The sequence below is a fragment of the Ostrinia nubilalis genome, chromosome 18 (genome assembly GCF_963855985.1).
Source record: "Ostrinia nubilalis chromosome 18, ilOstNubi1.1, whole genome shotgun sequence".
Taxonomy (NCBI): Eukaryota; Metazoa; Arthropoda; class Insecta; order Lepidoptera; family Crambidae; genus Ostrinia; species Ostrinia nubilalis.
In genome coordinates this window covers 499,823-522,173 of record NC_087105.1, presented here as the reverse complement: position 1 = coordinate 522,173, position 22,351 = coordinate 499,823, and the positions used below count along the sequence as shown (strand labels likewise).

The following is a 22,351-nucleotide window of genomic DNA, read 5'->3' as shown; positions in this document are numbered from 1 at the left end:
GTGGGAAAAGAAGAATTATAAACGTAGCTCAGCTACAGTAGCTGGAAGTCAGATCTAAAATAGGAAGGGTTTTTAAGCATTTTAAACCCAATTTTTTTTTAGCAGCCGCGTAGCCAAAGTAACTTCAGTTTTGTGTACGGGTGCGTAGGTCATTGAAAACAATGACTTTCCGACAGGTCGCATTCAGGTGAATGAAATTCTTAAAAGCAATGGTGTACGTACTCAATTGTTTTTACAGTTTCTAGTGAGGATTTATGCTTAGGTACCTACCCAAATTTTTCAGATTTTTGTGACGTCTAGATGTTATCATTAGTTTTTGAACACCTCAGCCAGGACCTACAACTTGATCTCCAATAAAAACCCCAGTGAAGGTCAAGTTTGTCCCGGGTACAGTTTAACTGGCATTGGATCTGCAACGAAATTAATCAGAAGAACATAGGAGTTCGAACTTAAGGTTTGAAGAGGTCAGTCCACCTATCGGTTCCCAACAGTATCTAAAGAAACAAAAATTAAAACAGATATTACTTTAAAATTAAGACACCGCAATTTTAGGTTGCATCTACACTAATATTATAAAGAGGAAAACTTTGTTTGTTTGTTTGGTTGTAATGAATAGGCTCAAAAACTACTGGATCGTTGTTAAAAATTCTTTCACCATTCGAAAGCTACATTATCCACGAATAACATAGACTAAATGTTATTTTGGAAAAAAATAGGGTTCCATAAAATATTTGAGTTTTTCGGATACAAGGTGTAAAAAATCAACCAGAAAAGTTACTTATTTTGCGTACGTAACTTTTCTGGTTTTCGTAAAAGATAGAACCATAAAATGTTCACGGGTCCACTATAGGCTAGGTATATAATGTAGTCCACGCGGGGGAAGCCGCGGGCGGAAAGCTAGTCTATGATAAAATGATCAAGTGGGAACCCTATTTAAATAAATAAAAGTATACCAACTGGGGCTATCACTGTCTCGAGAAGTGTATTCAGTATCCAACAATATGGCTAGCCCAGCTGTCTTCGTCGCTGCTCTTTTTGTTGCTTTCGGTAAGTAAATAAAATAAAAAAAAGCATTTAATTTGTTTAACAATGTTTCTGCATAATGTGTTTTTGCAGTCGATTCAATATTACATTAAAAATCTAGAATACCTCCTGCTTAACCTGCTTAGTGTTCTTTACAGTTTATTTAAAACGATTCTTCGATCGAATTTGAAACGAATAATTAGAAATCTATGGATGATTTTACGAGATTATTTTCAAAAGACTTTCTTAATTTAATATAATTGTAAATAGTGGCGGTGGCTACATCAAGGCAGTGCGAGGTGCGTGCGCGCACGCGAGCGGGATGGGTGTGCGGCGCCAAGCGGCTGGCGCAGGATGGCTCGCAGTACGCCAGTTTCCGAGGAGTGCCTTACGCCAAGCAGCCCCTGGGAAACCTGCGCTTTCAGGTTAGTTGGTAATTCGTTCAATCCTTATTTTCCATAAAAACTGTGGATTTTTTCCCTTAAATAATTAAAAACGTACTAAATTCACAGGAACTTCAACCACTTGAACCTTGGATTGGGGACTTTAAAGCAACAACCGAAGGACCCGCCTGCCCGAACAATAACATATTATTTGGCTCCCTGGTGCAGCCGCAAGGCATCAGCGAAGCTTGCATCCATGCCAACATACACGTCCCAATAGATGCCCTCCCGGACATCCACACAGGTGCGAGTTGTATGGGTGGGCTACCGATCTTAGTGTTCGTTCACGGAGGCGCTTGGGTCTGCGGGTCCGGCGACGCAGACTTCAGTGGACCAGAGTATATGGTCAGCAGAGGTGTTATAATAATCACGTTCAACTACAGGCAAGTATTTTGAGCAATACAATTTACTTTTTCCAATGCCTTCTAATCCGATAAAACATAATGAATGTAGCTCATTGAATATACACAGCATACAGTAAGCATTGATCTAAGTAACTATGGTTGCATTTCGTAGGCTGGACTTCCTCGGCTTCTTGTCCCTGAACACGTCGAAGATTCCCGGCAACAATGGTCTGCGCGACATGGTGACCTTGCTGCGCTGGGTGCAGGCCAACGCGGCCTACTTCGGAGGCAACCCCGCCGACGTCACGCTCGCGGGACAGAGCTCCGGTGCCGCTAGTGTGCACCTTCTGACGCTGTCGCCAGCTGCCGTTGGATTGTTTAATCGGTTTGTAAAATCACTCTATTCACATGTTGTTTTTCATTTCTATTGTTGTAATCAGGTTGGATTTTTTATATCTGTTATTATATATATTATACTTCTGTCTTTTTAGTGCGTTTCTTATGAGCGGTGCCGCTATCCAGAGCTTCTACAGCGCGTCTCCTGTGTACGCTCAGCAAGTGGCTGCCCTCTTCCTCTCCGCCCTGAACATCTCCTCCACGGACTACGACGAGGTCCACGACCAGCTTGTTGAATTGCCGATCGATGTTCTCATAGCCGCCAGCAGGGTAGTGTTAGATCAAACGGGTTTAACCAGTTTCGTCCCTGTTGTGGAGACACCATATGCAAACTTTACGACAATCCTAAACGAGTACCCTGAAACTCTGCAAGCTAACGGCAACGGGAAGTATATTCCGCTAGTTATAGGCTTCACTAGCAGCGAGTGCGAAACGACTCGTCCAAGGTTGGTCCAGTTCAACGCTGTGGCTGCGATTCAAGCGAATCCGCTGGTTGGATTGTCTCCAGATCTTGTAAATAGTTTGCCATCGAACGTAACGGCGGAGATGGCGAAGAAGGTGATGGCAAGATATTTTAGAGCGACCCCGACAATGGATGAGTTCGTTAAGTTGTGCACCGAGACACTCTTCCAGTACCCAGCGATCAAGCTGGCGCAGGCGCGAGTGGCCGGCGGGGGTGCGCCCGCGTTCCTGTACAAGTACGCCTACGAGGCCGACTACAGCGTCGTCAAGGAGGCGCTCAACCTTACATTCTCCGGCGCCGGCCACTACGAGGACTTGAACAGGATACTCAAGGCCAACTCGTGGTACAGGCCTGCGAGTGCCGCCGATAAAGCTATGACAGAATGGATGACCGATATCATGGAGATGTTCATAAAGAATGAGTAAGTCATAATGTTATTTAAATTATATTTTAATATTTATTAATTATTTATCATTTCAATAATAAGAAACATTTTCAAAGTTTATAAATGACGAAGTTCTGAGGTAAAACATATTGAGAACATCTTTCTTTTCTGTAGTTACACACAGGTAAAATTATATCATGTTTTCTTTAAATTACCAGCACCCCGTCGAGAGATGGATGTTGGGCAGCGGCTTCACCTGCGCTGGAGTACAACTACATCGCCGGGCCCGCCACCGACTTCGGCGCCATGAGCGACTACGACCAGAAGATGGTCCACTTCTTCGAAACCTTAGCCGATGTGTAGTGTACGAGTGTGACTACAATGACTAATGCAATTAATCGTTACTATTTATCTTGTTTCAATAAAAAGATCTTTGTCCAGGATTGCCATTAATATTATTACTTGTTTTTTCGAAGAAAAAACTTTTCCATGAGCTTTTTTTTCATTGTTATCTGATATAATGTTAACGTTAGTTTGGTTGGCTAATAGTATTATTTATTTTAGAAGCTGAGGTTTAGTTGACTGAATAAAAAAAACTGCGTTTACAAACCCGACTTTAGAAACTAAAAGGCACTAAAAAGTGCATTAAAAAGTATAAAATAATTACGTTATTTATTTAGTATGACAAATACGAGTATGTATAGCCATGATTGAGACTGATACACATCATGACATGATAGGTTCCCCTAATTTATCCCGTTTGTCAGTACGTCATTCTTAAAAGGGTTTAATACCTTATCTATCATTACATTTATATTAAGGGTTTAATAATAACGGTGGGAAGTCGATATATTATGTATTTCGAACTCTTCCTATATTCTTCTGATTCATTCGTTGCGGGTTCTAAGACAGCAATCCCCCGGGACTACTCAACCTTCACAGGTTGGGTTTCATTGAAGGCCAAGCTGTAGTGGCTATACAGGAGTTGCAGTGGTGGGAAAGTGTGGTGATGAGTCCCGAATAGTTCTTATGGATACAATTTTGTAAACCCGAAACATAACCTGCTGAGGACATGCTGAATGCTGCGTTGGCTGGGTGCAGTCTGTATTTCAATCTGGAGGTGGAGGTATACTTGCTTAACTACGAGTAGTAGGTACTTATCATTACACAGTTTAAATTATTTTTATGATTATAATCTCGCATAAACTATTCACGAATTTGTTATCAGTAAGTATGTTAATCTTATAATAGTTCTAACCAAATACTTTTTGATTTTATCTAAAACAGAATATGTACTACAATAAAACTCTAATTCACGGACAATTGGGTTTTCATGGCATTGATTATGGGCACAGTTTCTAGTATCAGTATGAACTTCAGTACAAATAATTATTACGCGATAATAACATAATGACGAACAGTTAGTGAGTTTTTGTATGATAAATAGTATTATGTAACATACCAGGAGGGGCACCATAAGACTCCAAATTTATAGTTTTTGTTTACATACCTGAAAACGAAAGGAAACAAAATTAATTAAACAATCCTCAATTAAAGTTCAAGTTCAAATACCCTGTTGTAGTTACTTATTCTTGCCAATAAAATATAACAGATTTAGGCTGGATTGCACCATCTTACTTTAACTTTAACAAACGCAAGAGTCTGTCTAACTCCATACAAAAACCATACCATCGGTTCTCGTTATAGTTACGGACAAAGAGGTGGTGCAACTCAGTCTTAGTTTCACATTAAAATACTTGAGTACATAACTTTTCCTGTTCTCTTCAGGACTGCGAGCATACTACGTTTTAGGGATTCCTGCAAAAATGTATTACAAATACAAGTAGGTATCTTACTGGGAAGCCTCGGCACAAAATTCAAACACACCCCAAGCAATCTTTGCTTGTAATAACACAGTGCCATTACAAACAATAAATCAATATAAATATGTAATTAAAAAGCCTTTTTACTGCTACCCTTTTTGCATTTGCAAGTTTTGTCCAATGAATTCTAGTAAAGTAATAAATGCAATACCTAAGAAAACAACTTCCCTAGCCTCGTAGCGCCCACGGATTTTTTGGATCCTCTTTAACTACGACCCGACCGTCCTTCTTATAGGACTTATAGTTATAGTCCTATCAGCCCAAGATTTTGAGTTAAAATTCGTATGTGTTAGAGTTACCGGTTTGAAGTGAAACTTTCAGGGTATAATTATGATTATATTAGCATGTGTTTTTAAATTCAATTATTTGTCTACCTTTTGTTCTTTACAAAGGCCATCGGGCCACAAATTCTAGATTAAAAGGAAGTATTAAGTGATGTAAAATTAAATAATACAAAAAATTAGTAGTGTAAAGAGTATTAAATTAATAATAATAATAAATATAATAAATATTTTTGAACAATTTCACACATAACGCTATCTAGCCCCATAGTAAGCAATTAATATGCTTGTGTTATGGGTGCTCGCTTAACGGATATACTACATTATATACGTTTTAAATACATACATATTATACTAGTAACACCCAGACCCATCACAGAAATTAAAATTCATCATTTCAATTTCTGCCCGGCTGGGAATCGAACCCGGGACCTCTCGGCATAGTAGTCCCTTTTAGAACTACTACACCAAACGGCCGACAAATAATTAATTAATTAAATTAATTATTAGTGAAAGATAAGTTGCATTTTTATATTAGTAATATTCCATAAACCAATATAACACAAAGCCACAAACTAAAAATATTATGATATTTTTAGTACTAGCTTCGACCCAACCGCCTTCACAAAGTACATATTATTTCAAACCAAGATTTCGCAGAATTTCTGCCCTAAAAATGCAAAGTAATTATCTCTATTTAAGTAATACCTATTCGTTAGCAACACAAAATATAACAGAAGGTAAACTCATGTATGTACCTCGCTTTGCATACCTCTCTCGCTCGCACGCTCGGCCGTCGCGCTAGGGTTGTCTTGTCATGTGTTGCGTTTATTTCGTTATGATAGAAAAATGTTACTCTTAATACCTACTATGCAAGAAAGACAATAACAGATATCCACGTATACTTATTTATATTTAGTACGTTATTATAGTAATAGTTTGCAATCAAATACACGAGAAGGAAGTAGTATTTAGTTGAGTGGTTGACACTATTATCCAACTAATATTATAAATGCGAAAGTTTGGATGTCTGGATGTTTGTTGCTCTTTCACGCAAAAACTACTGAACGGATTTTGATGTAACTTTACAGTATTATCGTTTATAACCCTGAATAACATATCGATACCTCTGGGCTCAAAGGTCGTAAAGGACAAAGTACGACTTTTCAGGAGAAGCAAAAAACGTTTTTTTATTTTTTTATTCGACGATAACTTTTTTGTTTTTTGAGCTATTAAATTATGACTTATAAAGAAAGTGCTTAGAATTCACAACATTTTCCGAAGAGGTATTGAAAAACTGGACTAGACCTGTATTTACTGAGATAGATTTCCTTTACGCCCTCAAAATTACAATAAAAAGACCTTTACGCCCCTCAAATATTCGTCCTAGGCAAGTTACTCAGGACGTAAGTCTATTTTTATTTCACAAAACTACAAAACTAAGGTAATAAAATGACAATTTACATAGTTTTGTAGGTTTTCATATGTCGTAACGGGACACCCAGGTAAGGTATTATGAAAGGGTAAATTGATGATTTAGCTTAAATATATAATATTTTATGGTATTTCATATGTCATATGCCATTTCTTCACATATTTTAATGAATTATGGTCTTTTAAATGAAATAAAATGATTTTCCGTAGCTTCATAATTTAATGCACACAATTTATGAAACTATTTAAGTAGAAGTTTTGATATCTTCGAACTAGAAGAAACTATTTCCGATAGAAAAACGAAATTAGAAAATAAATATTATGACGCTTTTAATAAAACTTCATAAATGTCTACTTTATAGGAAAAACCGAAACCAATTTAATTTTATTTATTTATTTAATCATTATTATTGTTTCGAAAAACTACAAATAGCGGACTTAATTCCATAGGGCAGTCTGTCCACCAGTTGACCTTATGATAATGCAGATAGAATAGAATTATTAAGGACAAACGAAAAACTATAATTATTTTAAATTCTAAATAGATTAAACATTATTAATTCATAGTAGTTTAAAATTATGTCATTGTACTTGGTATAAAAGTAGAAAAGTTAGGTAAGTAAGATTACAAGTAGGCAGGTTTTCATTCCATTAAAGTACATCCACTTACTTTACTCCCACATAATACCGTTTTCAAAAGCCAATTATTTTTAATAAAAAACTGCATTCACGCTTTTTAGTAGATTAAATCTCAACATTATATTTTCCCATGTTGTGTAAATATTTTTCCTACTAGGTACCTATACTTTATTAGCTGATCCAAATAACTTTAGAAACTATACTAATTTATTATAATTGTAACAGTCAAAACTCAAAAGTGGTTTTGATTAAGGGCGTTAGTCAAAATTACTAGGAAATCATTAAAATTAATTGTAAAGTGTAGCATTTGTGTGATTTGTGCATACAAAATAATGACACCTAAGGTACAGTATGGTGACTTTATTACTCATAATATTTTTAACAAATCTAGCTTTTTCATTTTTCAATTTTTATGATGACTATCCTAACTTAATTAGGTTATACGTTATTTAATAATAATAATAAAAATCTTTATTTGGCACGGGACAAGCAATTATTTATATATATTTTAAAGCATGTTTTTATTTTCTTGAATCATCTTTTAATAATTATCTTTTACCTGACAAATACCTAGTTTCTTCAAATATGAAAAATAATAAAAAGCAACATTACTTTACCCGATGTGGGTAGATGTCATCATTTTATATGTACAAATCACATAAATGTTACACTCAAAAATAGTTTGATTACATATTTTTGATGATTTTTTAGGTTCTTTCGTTTGTTCCAAATGCACATACTTAAATACTATAAGAAACGTCTATAAAATTTACCTTCACAGTTATTTTAATATTCTCACTGTGTAGATTTTTAAAATATTTGTTTAGATAATCTAAGGGCGTAAAGGACAAATTATTTAGACTTGGGTATGAAAATGTAAGGTTGTATAGGACAATAGATTTACTACATGTACATTATACGCCCAAAAATTTGTGTTTACTTGTTCTTTACTACCATGGTAACTGTACTAAAAAATCAAATGGTATTTACATCCCAATTTTCACGATAAATTCTGTTTAGCTTATCAAATATGATGGGTCGTAAAGGCACTTTTTTTGGGAATTTCGACAAACTAAATATACAGATCGATAGAGAATTAAATTCTGAGTAAAACTGTATAAATAACTCATTTTCGGTATTTTGTCCTTTACGACCTTTGAGCCCAGAGGTATCGTTATAGGCTATAATTTATGACGATCTGTGACAAACTAAATTTCACGCGGGTGAAGCCGCGGGCAAAAGCATGTTATCCAATAATTCCTAAAACCTCTCTAAAACAATTCGATATTCCTAATAATTGAGTTGGCTTTCAATTTCAATTGAAATTCAAATAAATAACTTACTTACCTCCCCGAATCAACTAGTAATTTAAAAAATGAAAATTCGGTATTTAATTATGAGTTTAAGCAACCAAATACCGAATAATTATAATACGACTTTTTCTGTTCACTCATTTTCGTCAATTTCGCAAAACAAAATAATATCACAGGCGGTTGACCGGCGCGTGACTCAAGCGAACCACAGCGAACGTGTGGCGAACGTCTGTCGCGCCACGTCGCGCTCGCATTCGTCCAAGACAGTCTTGCTAGAGCGGTGTCTATGTGTGCGTGGCTCGAGCGCGTTTAGTATGGAGTTTGTCTTCTGTTATATTTTGTGTTAGCAACTTTTTGCATAAAAACATACTCGACAACCACGGATTATCATAAAAAAATGCGATTTACTAACTACGTGTTAGTGAGCCGTCCATACCGCCGGCCATTTTTCAAAAAATCCCATCTGTCAATTGTGACAGCCAATGGTAGCATACCGGAAACTGTTCCCTAATATTTCGTTCAGAAATCGAATTAAATTATTTCTTTAAGCCGCGAAATTTCAAAAATCTAGACAAAGTTTAATAATATGGCCTTCTGAAAGGCGCATGGGCGGTAATTGAAAGTTAGTTGAAAAAAGTTCTGGGCTGTAGTCGCCATGTTTATTTTGGGTTATCAAAAGGCGCGTGGGCGCTACGAGGCTAGTGACAGGCCTGGCTCACTCCGCGCGGTACATCCGATAATTACCTACAGCGAAGCGCCCCGCCGGCGGGTATTATATCAGTCGAGTGTCACGCGCGCGCCCGTCAGGACGCTGGCACAAAATATAACAGAAGACAAACTCCATACTAAACGCGCTCGAGCCACGCACACATAGACACCGCTCTAGCAAGACTGTCTTGGACGAATGCGAGCGCGACGTGGCGCGACAGACGTTCGCCACACGTTCGCTGTGGTTCGCTTGAGTCACGCGCCGGTCAACCGCCTGTGATATTATTTTGTTTTGCGAAATTGACGAAAATGAGTGAACAGAAAAAGTCGTATTATAATTATTCGGTATTTGGTTGCTTAAACTCATAATTAAATACCGAATTTTCATTTTTTAAATTACTAGTTGATTCGGGGAGGTAAGTAAGTTATTTATTTGAATTTCAATTGAAATTGAAAGCCAACTCAATTATTAGGAATATCGAATTGTTTTAGAGAGGTTTTAGGAATTATTGGATAACATGCTTTTGCCCGCGGCTTCACCCGCGTGAAATTTAGTTTGTCACAGATCGTCATAAATTATAGCCTATAACGATACCTCTGGGCTCAAAGGTCGTAAAGGACAAAATACCGAAAATGAGTTATTTATACAGTTTTACTCAGAATTTAATTCTCTATCGATCTGTATATTTAGTTTGTCGAAATTCCCAAAAAAAGTGCCTTTACGACCCATCATATTTGATAAGCTAAACAGAATTTATCGTGAAAATTGGGATGTAAATACCATTTGATTTTTTAGTACAGTTACCATGGTAGTAAAGAACAAGTAAACACAAATTTTTGGGCGTATAATGTACATGTAGTAAATCTATTGTCCTATACAACCTTACATTTTCATACCCAAGTCTAAATAATTTGTCCTTTACGCCCTTAGATTATCTAAACAAATATTTTAAAAATCTACACAGTGAGAATATTAAAATAACTGTGAAGGTAAATTTTATAGACGTTTCTTATAGTATTTAAGTATGTGCATTTGGAACAAACGAAAGAACCTAAAAAATCATCAAAAATATGTAATCAAACTATTTTTGAGTGTAACATTTATGTGATTTGTACATATAAAATGATGACATCTACCCACATCGGGTAAAGTAATGTTGCTTTTTATTATTTTTCATATTTGAAGAAACTAGGTATTTGTCAGGTAAAAGATAATTATTAAAAGATGATTCAAGAAAATAAAAACATGCTTTAAAATATATATAAATAATTGCTTGTCCCGTGCCAAATAAAGATTTTTATTATTATTATTAAATAACGTATAACCTAATTAAGTTAGGATAGTCATCATAAAAATTGAAAAATGAAAAAGCTAGATTTGTTAAAAATATTATGAGTAATAAAGTCACCATACTGTACCTTAGGTGTCATTATTTTGTATGCACAAATCACACAAATGCTACACTTTACAATTAATTTTAATGATTTCCTAGTAATTTTGACTAACGCCCTTAATCAAAACCACTTTTGAGTTTTGACTGTTACAATTATAATAAATTAGTATAGTTTCTAAAGTTATTTGGATCAGCTAATAAAGTATAGGTACCTAGTAGGAAAAATATTTACACAACATGGGAAAATATAATGTTGAGATTTAATCTACTAAAAAGCGTGAATGCAGTTTTTTATTAAAAATAATTGGCTTTTGAAAACGGTATTATGTGGGAGTAAAGTAAGTGGATGTACTTTAATGGAATGAAAACCTGCCTACTTGTAATCTTACTTACCTAACTTTTCTACTTTTATACCAAGTACAATGACATAATTTTAAACTACTATGAATTAATAATGTTTAATCTATTTAGAATTTAAAATAATTATAGTTTTTCGTTTGTCCTTAATAATTCTATTCTATCTGCATTATCATAAGGTCAACTGGTGGACAGACTGCCCTATGGAATTAAGTCCGCTATTTGTAGTTTTTCGAAACAATAATAATGATTAAATAAATAAATAAAATTAAATTGGTTTCGGTTTTTCCTATAAAGTAGACATTTATGAAGTTTTATTAAAAGCGTCATAATATTTATTTTCTAATTTCGTTTTTCTATCGGAAATAGTTTCTTCTAGTTCGAAGATATCAAAACTTCTACTTAAATAGTTTCATAAATTGTGTGCATTAAATTATGAAGCTACGGAAAATCATTTTATTTCATTTAAAAGACCATAATTCATTAAAATATGTGAAGAAATGGCATATGACATATGAAATACCATAAAATATTATATATTTAAGCTAAATCATCAATTTACCCTTTCATAATACCTTACCTGGGTGTCCCGTTACGACATATGAAAACCTACAAAACTATGTAAATTGTCATTTTATTACCTTAGTTTTGTAGTTTTGTGAAATAAAAATAGACTTACGTCCTGAGTAACTTGCCTAGGACGAATATTTGAGGGGCGTAAAGGTCTTTTTATTGTAATTTTGAGGGCGTAAAGGAAATCTATCTCAGTAAATACAGGTCTAGTCCAGTTTTTCAATACCTCTTCGGAAAATGTTGTGAATTCTAAGCACTTTCTTTATAAGTCATAATTTAATAGCTCAAAAAACAAAAAAGTTATCGTCGAATAAAAAAATAAAAAAACGTTTTTTGCTTCTCCTGAAAAGTCGTACTTTGTCCTTTACGACCTTTGAGCCCAGAGGTATCGATATGTTATTCAGGGTTATAAACGATAATACTGTAAAGTTACATCAAAATCCGTTCAGTAGTTTTTGCGTGAAAGAGCAACAAACATCCAGACATCCAAACTTTCGCATTTATAATATTAGTTGGATAATAGTGTCAACCACTCAACTAAATACTACTTCCTTCTCGTGTATTTGATTGCAAACTATTACTATAATAACGTACTAAATATAAATAAGTATACGTGGATATCTGTTATTGTCTTTCTTGCATAGTAGGTATTAAGAGTAACATTTTTCTATCATAACGAAATAAACGCAACACATGACAAGACAACCCTAGCGCGACGGCCGAGCGTGCGAGCGAGAGAGGTATGCAAAGCGAGGTACATACATGAGTTTACCTTCTGTTATATTTTGTGACGCTGGCGTGCGTTGTAGTACCTAATTCTATGATCGAAGTATTATTTAAAAATGGACATAAAGAGAAAGAAATATTATTGTGCGGCGTTCGGGTGTTTAAATTCGAAAAGAAATCTACCGGATTTATCTTTCTTTTCGCTTCCCAAAGATGCTGAAAGATATGTTGACCATGTAGGTAATCAATAATTCTTAGGATAGTATAGGAACCTAACCTACCATGACTATTGCTCAGAATGCGTTCGTTCGTTTCAGCCAAAATAAATGACGTCCACTGCTGGACAAAGGCCTCTCCCAAGGTTTTCCATAATGAATGCGTACTTACCTACATACGTACCTCATTACAAATAAGTAGATTAATTATTTTTTTACTAGACACTACTAGACAGCAACCCTAACAGCGTAAGAAGAGTTCAGAGGCACGCGATAGAAAGAGACAAAACTTGTAGGTGAATAAAATTGTAGGTACGTAGTGCTGTGCGAGCTGAATTCCACTGTATCGCGTCGTAGCAAGACTCGCATTTATTTAAATCGTCTTGCGGAGTAATCCTTCTGTACCTGTACTATTACTTATTCTGTGCTAGTGATTACTTGGAATGATATCATTTATTTGAGCAGTACACACAGCTGCAAATTATTAATGGTCATAACATTAATTAGCTTTTTTAAGGCTGAGTTGCATCACCTTAACTTTAACCGTAACTATAACTGTATCGGGCGTTTTTTGTACGGAGTTTGACAGACTTTTTTCGTTTGTTATAAAGGAAGATGGTGAAATCTAGGATTAGAGTTCTCTCTGTTACATAGAGCTTTAAAAAATACAAGTAGATTTTATTTTTTATCAGACTCAGTCAAATCATGATCTTTAGATCAAATCAAATCAAATTAGTTTATTGCAATTGTAGGTACGTATCATACATTGATGGATTAGAACAAAACATATTATGCGTGTTGAATCTGTAGCAGACAGCAGTCTTGGAGCGTATGCCAGCGGGGCAGCAGAAATTAAAACACTCTTGTATCATTACAAATAGATAGAAATCAGAACAACAATAAAAAAAAACAAAAGGTATCAAAAAGTATTTAAAAAAAAGGTCGGTCCACCTATCGTTTCCCAGCAGTATCTAATGAAAGAACAATTAAAATAGATATTAAAATACTTAAAAATTAAGATACCACAAGATGCGTCTATGATAAATGATCAAGTTGGAACCCTATTAAAGTAAATAAAAGTATAGGTAAGAACGGGGGCTATCACTGTCTTTAGAATTGTTTTCAGTATCAAACAACATGGCCAGCCCAGCTGTCTTCGTCGTTGCTCTTTTGGCTGCTTTTGGTAAGTAAATTTAAAAAATTGGTATTTCTAAATTTTCTTTCAAAGTAGTGAAATTATCGGACTTTCATAATTTAAAAGTAAAACTTTTTATTTTATTGAAAAAGATACACCAGCGACATAATTTTCCATGTGTGACAATTAGTGTCGATTGTGAAGTACCTACGTTGTTAAGATAATATGCCCTAACAGGTGGATACTGCATTTCTTGGTATCGAACATCGACTCGACATTGAAGAAAAAATAATAATAATTGTAAAAATTCACCGATCATAAAATAATTTTATAAAATTACATTAAAGTGAGTGAGAATGGCTGATGGCCAACTTTTAATTTAATTTGAAATTAATTAAAAGACAAACCTAGTATTGACGAGATACTTTTTAGAAGATTTTCTAAATTTTATATAATTCCAAATAGTGTCTGCATCAAGGCAGTGCGAGGTGCGTGCGCGCACGCGAGCGGGATGGGTGTGCGGCGCCAAGCGGCTGGCGCAGGATGGCTCGCAGTACGCCAGTTTCCGAGGAGTGCCTTACGCCAAGCAGCCCCTGGGAGAGCTGCGCTTTCAAGTTAGTTAATAATTCGTTCAATCCCCATTCCTCATAAAACTGTTTATTAATTTGTATATTTTTTTTATAAATTCATAGGAACTTCAACCACATGAACCTTGGACCGGGGACTTTAATGCAACAACCGAAGGGCCCGCCTGCCCGAACAATGAAGTGTTATTTTATGCCCTGGTGCGGCCGCAGGGCATCAGCGAGGCTTGCATCCATGCCAACATACACGTACCAATAGATGCCCTCCCGAACATCCACACAGGTGCAAGTTGTACTGGAAGGCTACCGATCTTGGTGTTCGTTCACGGAGGCGCCTGGGTCTCTGGGTCCGGCGACGCAGACATTAATGGACCAGAGTATTTAGTCAGCAGAGGTCTTATAATAATCACGTTCAATTACAGGCAAGTATTTTGGGCAATACAATTTACTTCACCAAATGCCTTATAAACAATAAAGTATTATGAGCGCAGCTCATTGAATGTACACAGCATCCTGTAAGTGTTGATCTAGGTAACTATGGTTACATTTTGTAGGCTGGACTTCCTCGGCTTCTTGTCCCTGAACACCCCGAAGATTCCCGGGAACAATGGTCTGCGCGACATGGTGACCTTGCTGCGCTGGGTGCAGGCCAACGCGGCCTACTTCGGAGGCAACCCCGCCGACGTCACGCTGGCGGGGCTGAGCGCCGGCGCTGCCAGTGCGCACCTTCTGACGCTGTCGCCAGCCGCTGCTGGATTGTTCAATCGGTTTGTAATTTTTTTTTCTATTCTTGTCATCAGGTTAGAATTTTCATAATAACAAGACATTTCTGTTTTTAGTGCGTTTCTTATGAGCGGTGTCGCTGTCCAGAGCTTCTACAGCGCGTCTCCTGTGTACGCTCAGCTAGTGGCTGGCTTCTGCCTCTCAGCCCTGAACATCACCTCCACGGACTACGACGAGGTCCACGACCAGCTTGTTGAATTGCCGATCGACGTTCTCATAGCCGCCAGCAGGGTAGTGATAGATACAACGGGTTTAACCAGTTTCGTCCCTGTTGTGGAGACACCATATGCAAACTTTACGACTATCCTAAGCGAGTACCCAGAAACTCTGCAAGCTAACGGCAACGGGAAGCATATTCCACTAGTTATTGGCTTCACTAGCAACGAGTGCAAAACGGTTCGTCCAAGGTTGGTCCAGGTGGACACTGTGGCTGCGATCCAAGAGAATCCGCTGTTTGTGTTGTCTCCAGAGCTTGTATATAGTTTTCCATCGAACGTAACGGCGGAGATGGCGAATAAAGTGTTGGCAAGATATTTTAGGGCGACTCCGACAATGGACGAGTACATTAAGTTGTGTACCGAGACACTGTTCCAGTACCCGGCGATCAAGCTGGCGCAGGCACGCGCGGCCAGCGGAGGTGCGCCCGCGTTCCTGTACAAGTACGCCTACGAGGCCGAGTACAGCGTCATCAAGGAGTCGCTGAACCTCACATTTTCCGGCTCCGGCCACTACGAGGATTTTTTCAGAATATTCAAGGTGAATTCGTGGCCTGTACCTGCCAGTAACGCTGATGAAGCTATGACAGGATGGATGACCGATATCATGGAGACATTCATAAAGAATAAGTAAGTCATGTTTTAATACTAATTAATTTACTTTAAAATACTGTTTTTATTTAATGATATCTAATATATTAATGTTGTGTACGACTTTAATAGGTATACAATGTATACATAAGAAATGTGAACAAACTGTATTTCTTAATAGTGTAAGTATACACCTGTACTGTTGGTGTACCTTTCCAAATTAATAAAATAAAATCATACGAATTGATTCCAAAAATTTTTGTGATGTTGGTAAAAGATGTTACAAAGAAGTACAGACAGTAAGATGTTTTATTTAAATTTCCAGCTCTCCATCAAGAGATGGATGTTGGGGAGCGGCGTCATGTGCGCTGGAGTACAACTACATCGACGGGCCCGCCACCGACTTCGGCGCCATGAGCTGCTATGACCAGGAGATGGTCCACTTCTTCGAAAGCTTAACTGATGTGTAGTGTGACGATGATGACCAATAAATTGGTTACAATTTATCTTGTTGTAATAAAGATATAAAATATTATTTGACTGGAATTTCCATTTTACGATTATTCAGTCATTTGAATTTTCGTAGGAATATTAAGAAAGCAACCTAAAGCTTTTTTATAGTTGGGTGCAAAACTTGGAATGTCGTTAAAACATTTCTATTTTTAGTTAATAATCTTATTAATTTTAATTCTTAACGCCTATCTCACTATGTGGGGGAGAGGAGGCCCTCATTTGGCCTATCTGACCTAGTGACCTTTGGTCGAAGCTGAGTTTTACGGCACAAACACTGATAGCACCAGGGATTCCTAGTACAGTGAATAAAACATAATATCAGGGCTTTATCTCGATATCAGTGTGAAGCTCAGCGATAATTGATAACGAGCTTTCAGTGGGTACATACTCGCACAAAAGCGCAATGAAAATTGCTTTCCTAAAAACTTTTTGAATCGAATCTTCCAGATCAGACTTTCCACCAAGAGTCGAGTGTTGATAGTTCTATCACACGAATCTGAATTGATGAGAGATGGCAATTTTTTACAACCGATTGGTTTTTGGGACACTCAACCAAGATATAAATAAGGAAATCGCGTATTCACATCGTTCCCTTAGAATACGTATTAATATTAAAAAAAATAAATAATACAAAATTGGTAATTGGTGCTGTCTCCAAAAATCAGTTTGTTTTCATGAACGGAACTAATTTGAGAAGAACATACTGGAAACTGGAACCTTTCTGTTCAAGCCCGAATGTGCTTGCAAGTCCGTTATCAGTTGGATCGATCACCACTTCCGAGGTTTGGTGTGGAGAGCACACTGTTGCGGTGCGCATACAGCCGGCCTAACGCAGTCCTTTTCATCGAAGCAATAAACCAATCGGAGGTGCCACATACACACATACCACATGGTAAGTTTTACTTTGTTATACATAAAGCATAAATCAGTGGATAATCAGTCTTATCTTATTGGATATGACAAAGCACCCGAAGATGAAAGGATTGATCTTTGCTGACACGACAGACCCAACAAGGCGTAGAGTGGTGACTAAGAATCAACACGGAAATGTGAATTTTGACTAGGAATGGTATTCGGCTCAGGACTTTCTGAAATAAGTAATTGTGGTTACTTTTACTAAATCAATGGATGTATTGGAAATTTAGAGCTAGGATTGGCATTTAGTTTATAACATTTTTATGGGTAATTTTTCGTTTTACGTGTACGTTAGAGAGCTAGGAGTTTTCTCTGAAGTTTCGCCAAAATTAGCATGTAAATACATTAACAAGTCAAAGTAACCGCACGTGTTAAATGGCATTTACCGTGTAAACACAAACTGAATTAAATTTCATGTAAATTAATTACTTATCTTTGCATAAAGGCAACAAGCGCCTCACAGTTTAAGGTTAGGCCGAATATAATCAGGAGCAATAGGCTCGTTCATAACTAATGATGCCAGATACCTCATCAGGGCCAAATAGGGAATACATTGTCCTGGTTAATGTTTATAACCAAATCGATTGCAATTTATCGGATGCTCTATCTAGCTCTACAGATAAATTTGATCGTTTAGGCGTTTCGTCATGATGTGCGGTTGGCGAGTCTCCTATAGGAACCTAAGTTCCTGTTGTGTGGACTGCGTATTTTACTTTTACCTAATACTACTTTACTTGATCGAAAATGTAAAACCTTAATTTTTAATTAGCATGCGAATTTCATAACTAGTCAGCAAACTTTAGCCAGGAGGTATACTGTGTGTTACTGCTTTGTGGCACATCGCTCCGATCACATACACGCCCACTCAATAATTAAATTAGTTAGTTAATGGAAAACCATTCTGCGTTAGTGCCCTCAAGGGACAATGTTGCGGCTTTGGTGGCTACATACAAAACAGTTAACCTCAACGCCATTTCTGCAACGCAATACATGAAATATTATGTTACACATCAACCACATTTAAATGGATCACTTGAGTTGATTGCCATTTTAATGATGCTGATGTCAAAGATATGGGCACTTCGTTGGTAGCTAGGTAATGAAAAAGTCAGATAACTTTTTCTCCAAGCTGAACCAAAAATGTGTCCATGATTCAAAGTTACATATTATACTCAACATCAAATAAATCGCACCTGCGGCGACGAGAACTTTAAAGATTTTCTTCTGACACAGTTATGGTGCCCCGACAATATTGGTGTTATTTGAAAGCCCAATCAATAAAGTTAAAGAAAAACAATTTTTTTTATATAAATTAACAGGTACCATAAATGTGACTTGAAAAAAGGCCTCACTTGGGGCTCACCTCTGGGATCAATTACATCAATTTTTGTGGTTATAAAACCAAATAATGATCTCACGTGTCCTTTTTAACAGATGGATAGCGATTAATCCCAATTTAACAGTTTTATAGCCATAAAAGTTGGCTCAAGCGTAACTACCTATTTTTTGAAGAAGTGACTCTGGAATTCTGGATCCTTCACACACACATTTTTGGAGTAAAAACCTTTCCTTTAATGAAATGAAGTTTAGAACTAGGCTTTCAAATGGAACCAATGTTGGTGGGAAGTGGGGATGCATACGTTTGAGAAGTGCTTGTTGCGGGAGGTGCGATTTATTTGATGCCGAATTGCCGAGTGTATATTATTATGAATGCGCTATGAAAAAATGTTAAAGAAATACAAAAATCAACTTTGCAAATATAACTATATTGAAGACCCTGTCACTAAGATGGTTTGTCAAACCAATATTTGTTTAAAGAGTTAATATAAGTTTTAAATTTTTAGGGACGGTGAAGTAAAAACAACAATGAAGTGGACTCTACTGCTGTGGCTGTACGTGACACTGGCTCCAGCATCTGCTCTGGCGGAGGAGATACAGTTGATGCCGACCGCTGCGATACTGACGTCGACCACACCCCACAACGCTAATGTTGAACGAGATGATTTTCTCATCGAAGACCGACTTAACGGACCCTTAACGGAGTCCGCTAAAGATAATACTGAAACTCTTGATACTGAAGAAGAAATTCCAGATACTGAAAACGAAATTCCAGACAGTGAAAACGAAATTCCAGACACTGAAATCGAAATTCCAGATCCTGAACACGAAATTCCAGATACCGAAAACATAAATCCAGATACTGAAAACGGAATTCCAGGTAGTTCTGAAAACGGAACTCTAGGTAGTTCTGAAAACGGAACTCCAGGTAGTTCTGAAAACGGAACTCCAGGTAGTTCTGAAAACGGAACTCCAGGTAGTTCTGAAAACGGAACTCCAGGTAGTTCTGAAAACGGAAATGATGAATCTGCAGAGAAACTGGAACTGGACCCCATCGAGACCACACATGGCCCTGTGCGAGGAGTCCGAAGCGAGTCCGTAGATATAATTAGTTACTTTGATATACCTTACGGAAGATTCAACAATAGTTTTGATGTGAGTATTTGTGTCAAGTCTGTGGGTTTATGTTCTGTTAATTTTTACTTCAAATTCTGATACGTTAAAACCATGTATAGCAAAGGTTTCAATGCCCATTGGATGATAAAATATAGCTGTTTATAATATAACCTGTTTGTATTATAATTATAAAGAGCTGTGGTTTTCTGAATAAAGAAAAATAAAAATAAATAAGTAAAATAACAGACCTAATTAACCTATTTCGTGGTCCAGTGGTATACTAAATTGTTCATTTTATCTGAACATATTATGATTAAATACATATTTATAAATATAAAATACATTAATCATTTCAGGCTCCAACGACTCCAGATTCTTGGGAAAAAACGCTGCAAAATATGGAACACACCGTCAGATGTCCTCAACTGTATGGAGACACTTTCGTGGGAGATTCCAATTGTTTGACCCTAAGCGTATTCAGCCGTGAGAACGTCACCGATGCCAGTGTGTTATTTTATATTCACGAAAGCAATTTTAATACAGGAAGTGGAGATTCTGCCATTTACATTCCCAAAGATTTAGTCAATAGGAACGTTACACTTGTGCTACCGAATTATCGTCTTGGTCCTCTTGGATTTTTGTGTTTACGAAACAGCACTGCTCCTGGCAATGCTGCTTTGAAAGATCTGATTCTGGCTTTGGAATGGACAAAAAACAATATAAGGAATTTTGGTGGCGATCCATCGAACATAGCAATTAGTGGCGATGGCGCTTCGGCTGCATTGGTCGGGTATTTGGCACTATCTCCGAAAACTAGAAACTTCACTAGCAAGGTCATCGCCGATAGCGGCTCGGCGCTGTCTCATTGGGCCATAGATAGAAACCCACTTGATACCGCAGAAAATCTCGCAGAATTAATAAGAAATAGTACCTCAGAGGAAATCGGTGACGATTTATTCAAAAATATTGATGTAGAAAAACTAATTAAATCTGCCAAGAACACTAAATTTAGGCCATGCATTGAAGAAGCAGAAGAAGGGTCGTTTTTAACTGTGACGCCTTGGGAAACATTGTCTACGCAAAAGATTGAGATATCGTTTATAATAGGTACAGCGAACCACGCTGGTCTATTGGAAGCATTGGAACATGACGAGGACAGCGTTTCAGAGTTAAATGAGCATTTTACGAATTCCTTGCCAGATGATTTGAGTTTTCAGAGCACATCAGAAATGCAAATCGTAGGAGTCACTCTCAAAGAACAATACTTTGGCAACGATGAAATAAGCTTGAAGGATACTGAGGCGCTTTCGTTGTATTACACAGACGCCTCGTATCTTGGGCCTAGTCTACGAGTGGCTAGGGCGTTGATGAATGCGGGTGCAAGCGTCTTTTTGTACGAGTTTTCTTTTGTTGGGGCTTTAAACAAGCAGCTGGTGTCGATGGAGAACGCGCCGAGACACGGGGCGGTGCGGGGAGACATCGTGGGGTACTTGTTCCCGGCCGCACTCGTTGGAGCTCGAAGCGAAGGGACAGATGACCAGGAACAGCGCATTGTCGATATGCTGGCAGATTTGTGGGTCAGCTTTCTTCAAACTGGGTTAGTATGTTTTTAAGAGCTTTTGTTTATATTGGTACTTAACACCACTTATTTGCATGACTGTCTACTCAAGTATGTATGCAGTTTGCAAATAGAGTAGTTTTTTAAACAAGATAACTTTTACGCTAACTCAAATATTATAACGTTTATTTACGTGTGCATGCGATAAAACTGCCTAATGAAGGTTTATACCAAATACCGTTGCGCTTATCTTTGCCACTTCAAATCGATGGAACCGACATATGGTGGTTATGAAATTTTTATCAGCTGTTTAATTTTCAGGCAGCCTTCGGCTGAAGGCGTGGAGTGGAAGCCGCTGAGCGCCGCCGAGGAGTTCCTGTCCATCGGCAACGAGACCAGCCTGGCCTGCGGGCTTCACCCCGAGCGCCTGGACCTCTGGACCGAGATCTACCGTCTGCACTTCGTGGACAGAAACGCTGCTATTCCCTTTGGATTTAGCAACTGTCTAATTGCGGTTGCCCTTATTTTGGGGATGACGAACTTTTGTGTAGAGTAACTTTATAGTTTGGTCGGTTGGTGGGGTGACAGATTAAATTCAAAATCAAATCTTACCCATTTTTTTTATATTCAAAAGTTTTAGGGTTCCGTACAAATTCCAATTTTAACTTCCTCAAAATGACTTGGTTATTTTTCTGCAATGAAAATCATCAGGACTGTATTTTATTAACTTAACGAATTTGTTTTAATCACTGTCCCATCTCATTGACCGACACGCAAGCCATGTACAAATCTAGTCAATACGAGTATTAGTGGTATACTTTTAGTTCAAATATACAATATTTAACCTGCTGCAAATGTATACTTCTAAGCTTCCAATCATTGTTCACCTTCTTTCTCTATTATGTCACCAGAAAGCGTGATACTTTACTTGATTCTGGGAATCAAACCTCGTGGTCTCATTTAAAACCAGGGTTCCAGTGTCATCTACATAGATAATCGATTAAAAAGAAAGCTTGATCCACATCA

The 22,351-nt window shown here is 37.1% G+C and overlaps 4 protein-coding genes and 1 long non-coding RNA gene across 7 annotated transcripts in view; 4 read left to right on the top strand and 1 right to left on the bottom strand.

The window, feature by feature from the left end:
- Window positions 1-22,351, bottom strand: part of LOC135080469 (serine/threonine-protein kinase D1) — a 128,782-nt gene that overhangs the window by 98,902 nt on the left and 7,529 nt on the right. The gene's annotated exons all lie outside the window — the stretch shown is intronic.
- Window positions 973-3,497, top strand: LOC135080338 (juvenile hormone esterase-like). Its single transcript, XM_063974990.1, has 6 exons — window positions 973-1,047; window positions 1,294-1,448; window positions 1,536-1,849; window positions 1,983-2,195; window positions 2,302-3,090; window positions 3,273-3,497. The coding sequence occupies exons 1-6, from the start codon at window positions 1,002-1,004 to the stop codon at window positions 3,415-3,417; spliced, it is 1,662 nt and encodes a 553-aa protein (XP_063831060.1). The 5' UTR covers window positions 973-1,001; the 3' UTR covers window positions 3,418-3,497.
- LOC135080472 (uncharacterized) lies at window positions 13,716-14,710 on the top strand. Its single transcript, XR_010259024.1, has 3 exons — window positions 13,716-13,760; window positions 14,178-14,326; window positions 14,405-14,710. It is a non-coding gene; the product is annotated as an uncharacterized LOC135080472 (long non-coding RNA).
- LOC135080798 (juvenile hormone esterase-like) lies at window positions 14,834-16,420 on the top strand. The gene is made up of 3 exons (XM_063975521.1): window positions 14,834-15,063; window positions 15,136-15,924; window positions 16,211-16,420. The coding sequence occupies exons 1-3, from the start codon at window positions 14,834-14,836 to the stop codon at window positions 16,353-16,355; spliced, it is 1,164 nt and encodes a 387-aa protein (XP_063831591.1). The 3' UTR covers window positions 16,356-16,420.
- On the top strand, window positions 17,188-22,174 carry LOC135080337 (esterase B1-like). 3 transcript variants are annotated; one of them, XM_063974989.1, is made up of 5 exons: window positions 17,188-17,290; window positions 19,158-19,531; window positions 19,652-19,806; window positions 20,124-21,364; window positions 21,647-22,174. In XM_063974989.1, exons 2-5 carry the CDS (start codon window positions 19,180-19,182, stop codon window positions 21,879-21,881), a joined length of 1,983 nt encoding a protein of 660 aa, XP_063831059.1. In that variant the 5' UTR covers window positions 17,188-17,290; window positions 19,158-19,179; the 3' UTR covers window positions 21,882-22,174. The 3 variants fall into 3 exon arrangements, with proteins under 3 accessions (XP_063831059.1, XP_063831058.1, XP_063831056.1); XM_063974988.1 differs by having other exon boundaries at window positions 19,604-19,806; XM_063974986.1 differs by having other exon boundaries at window positions 19,158-19,806.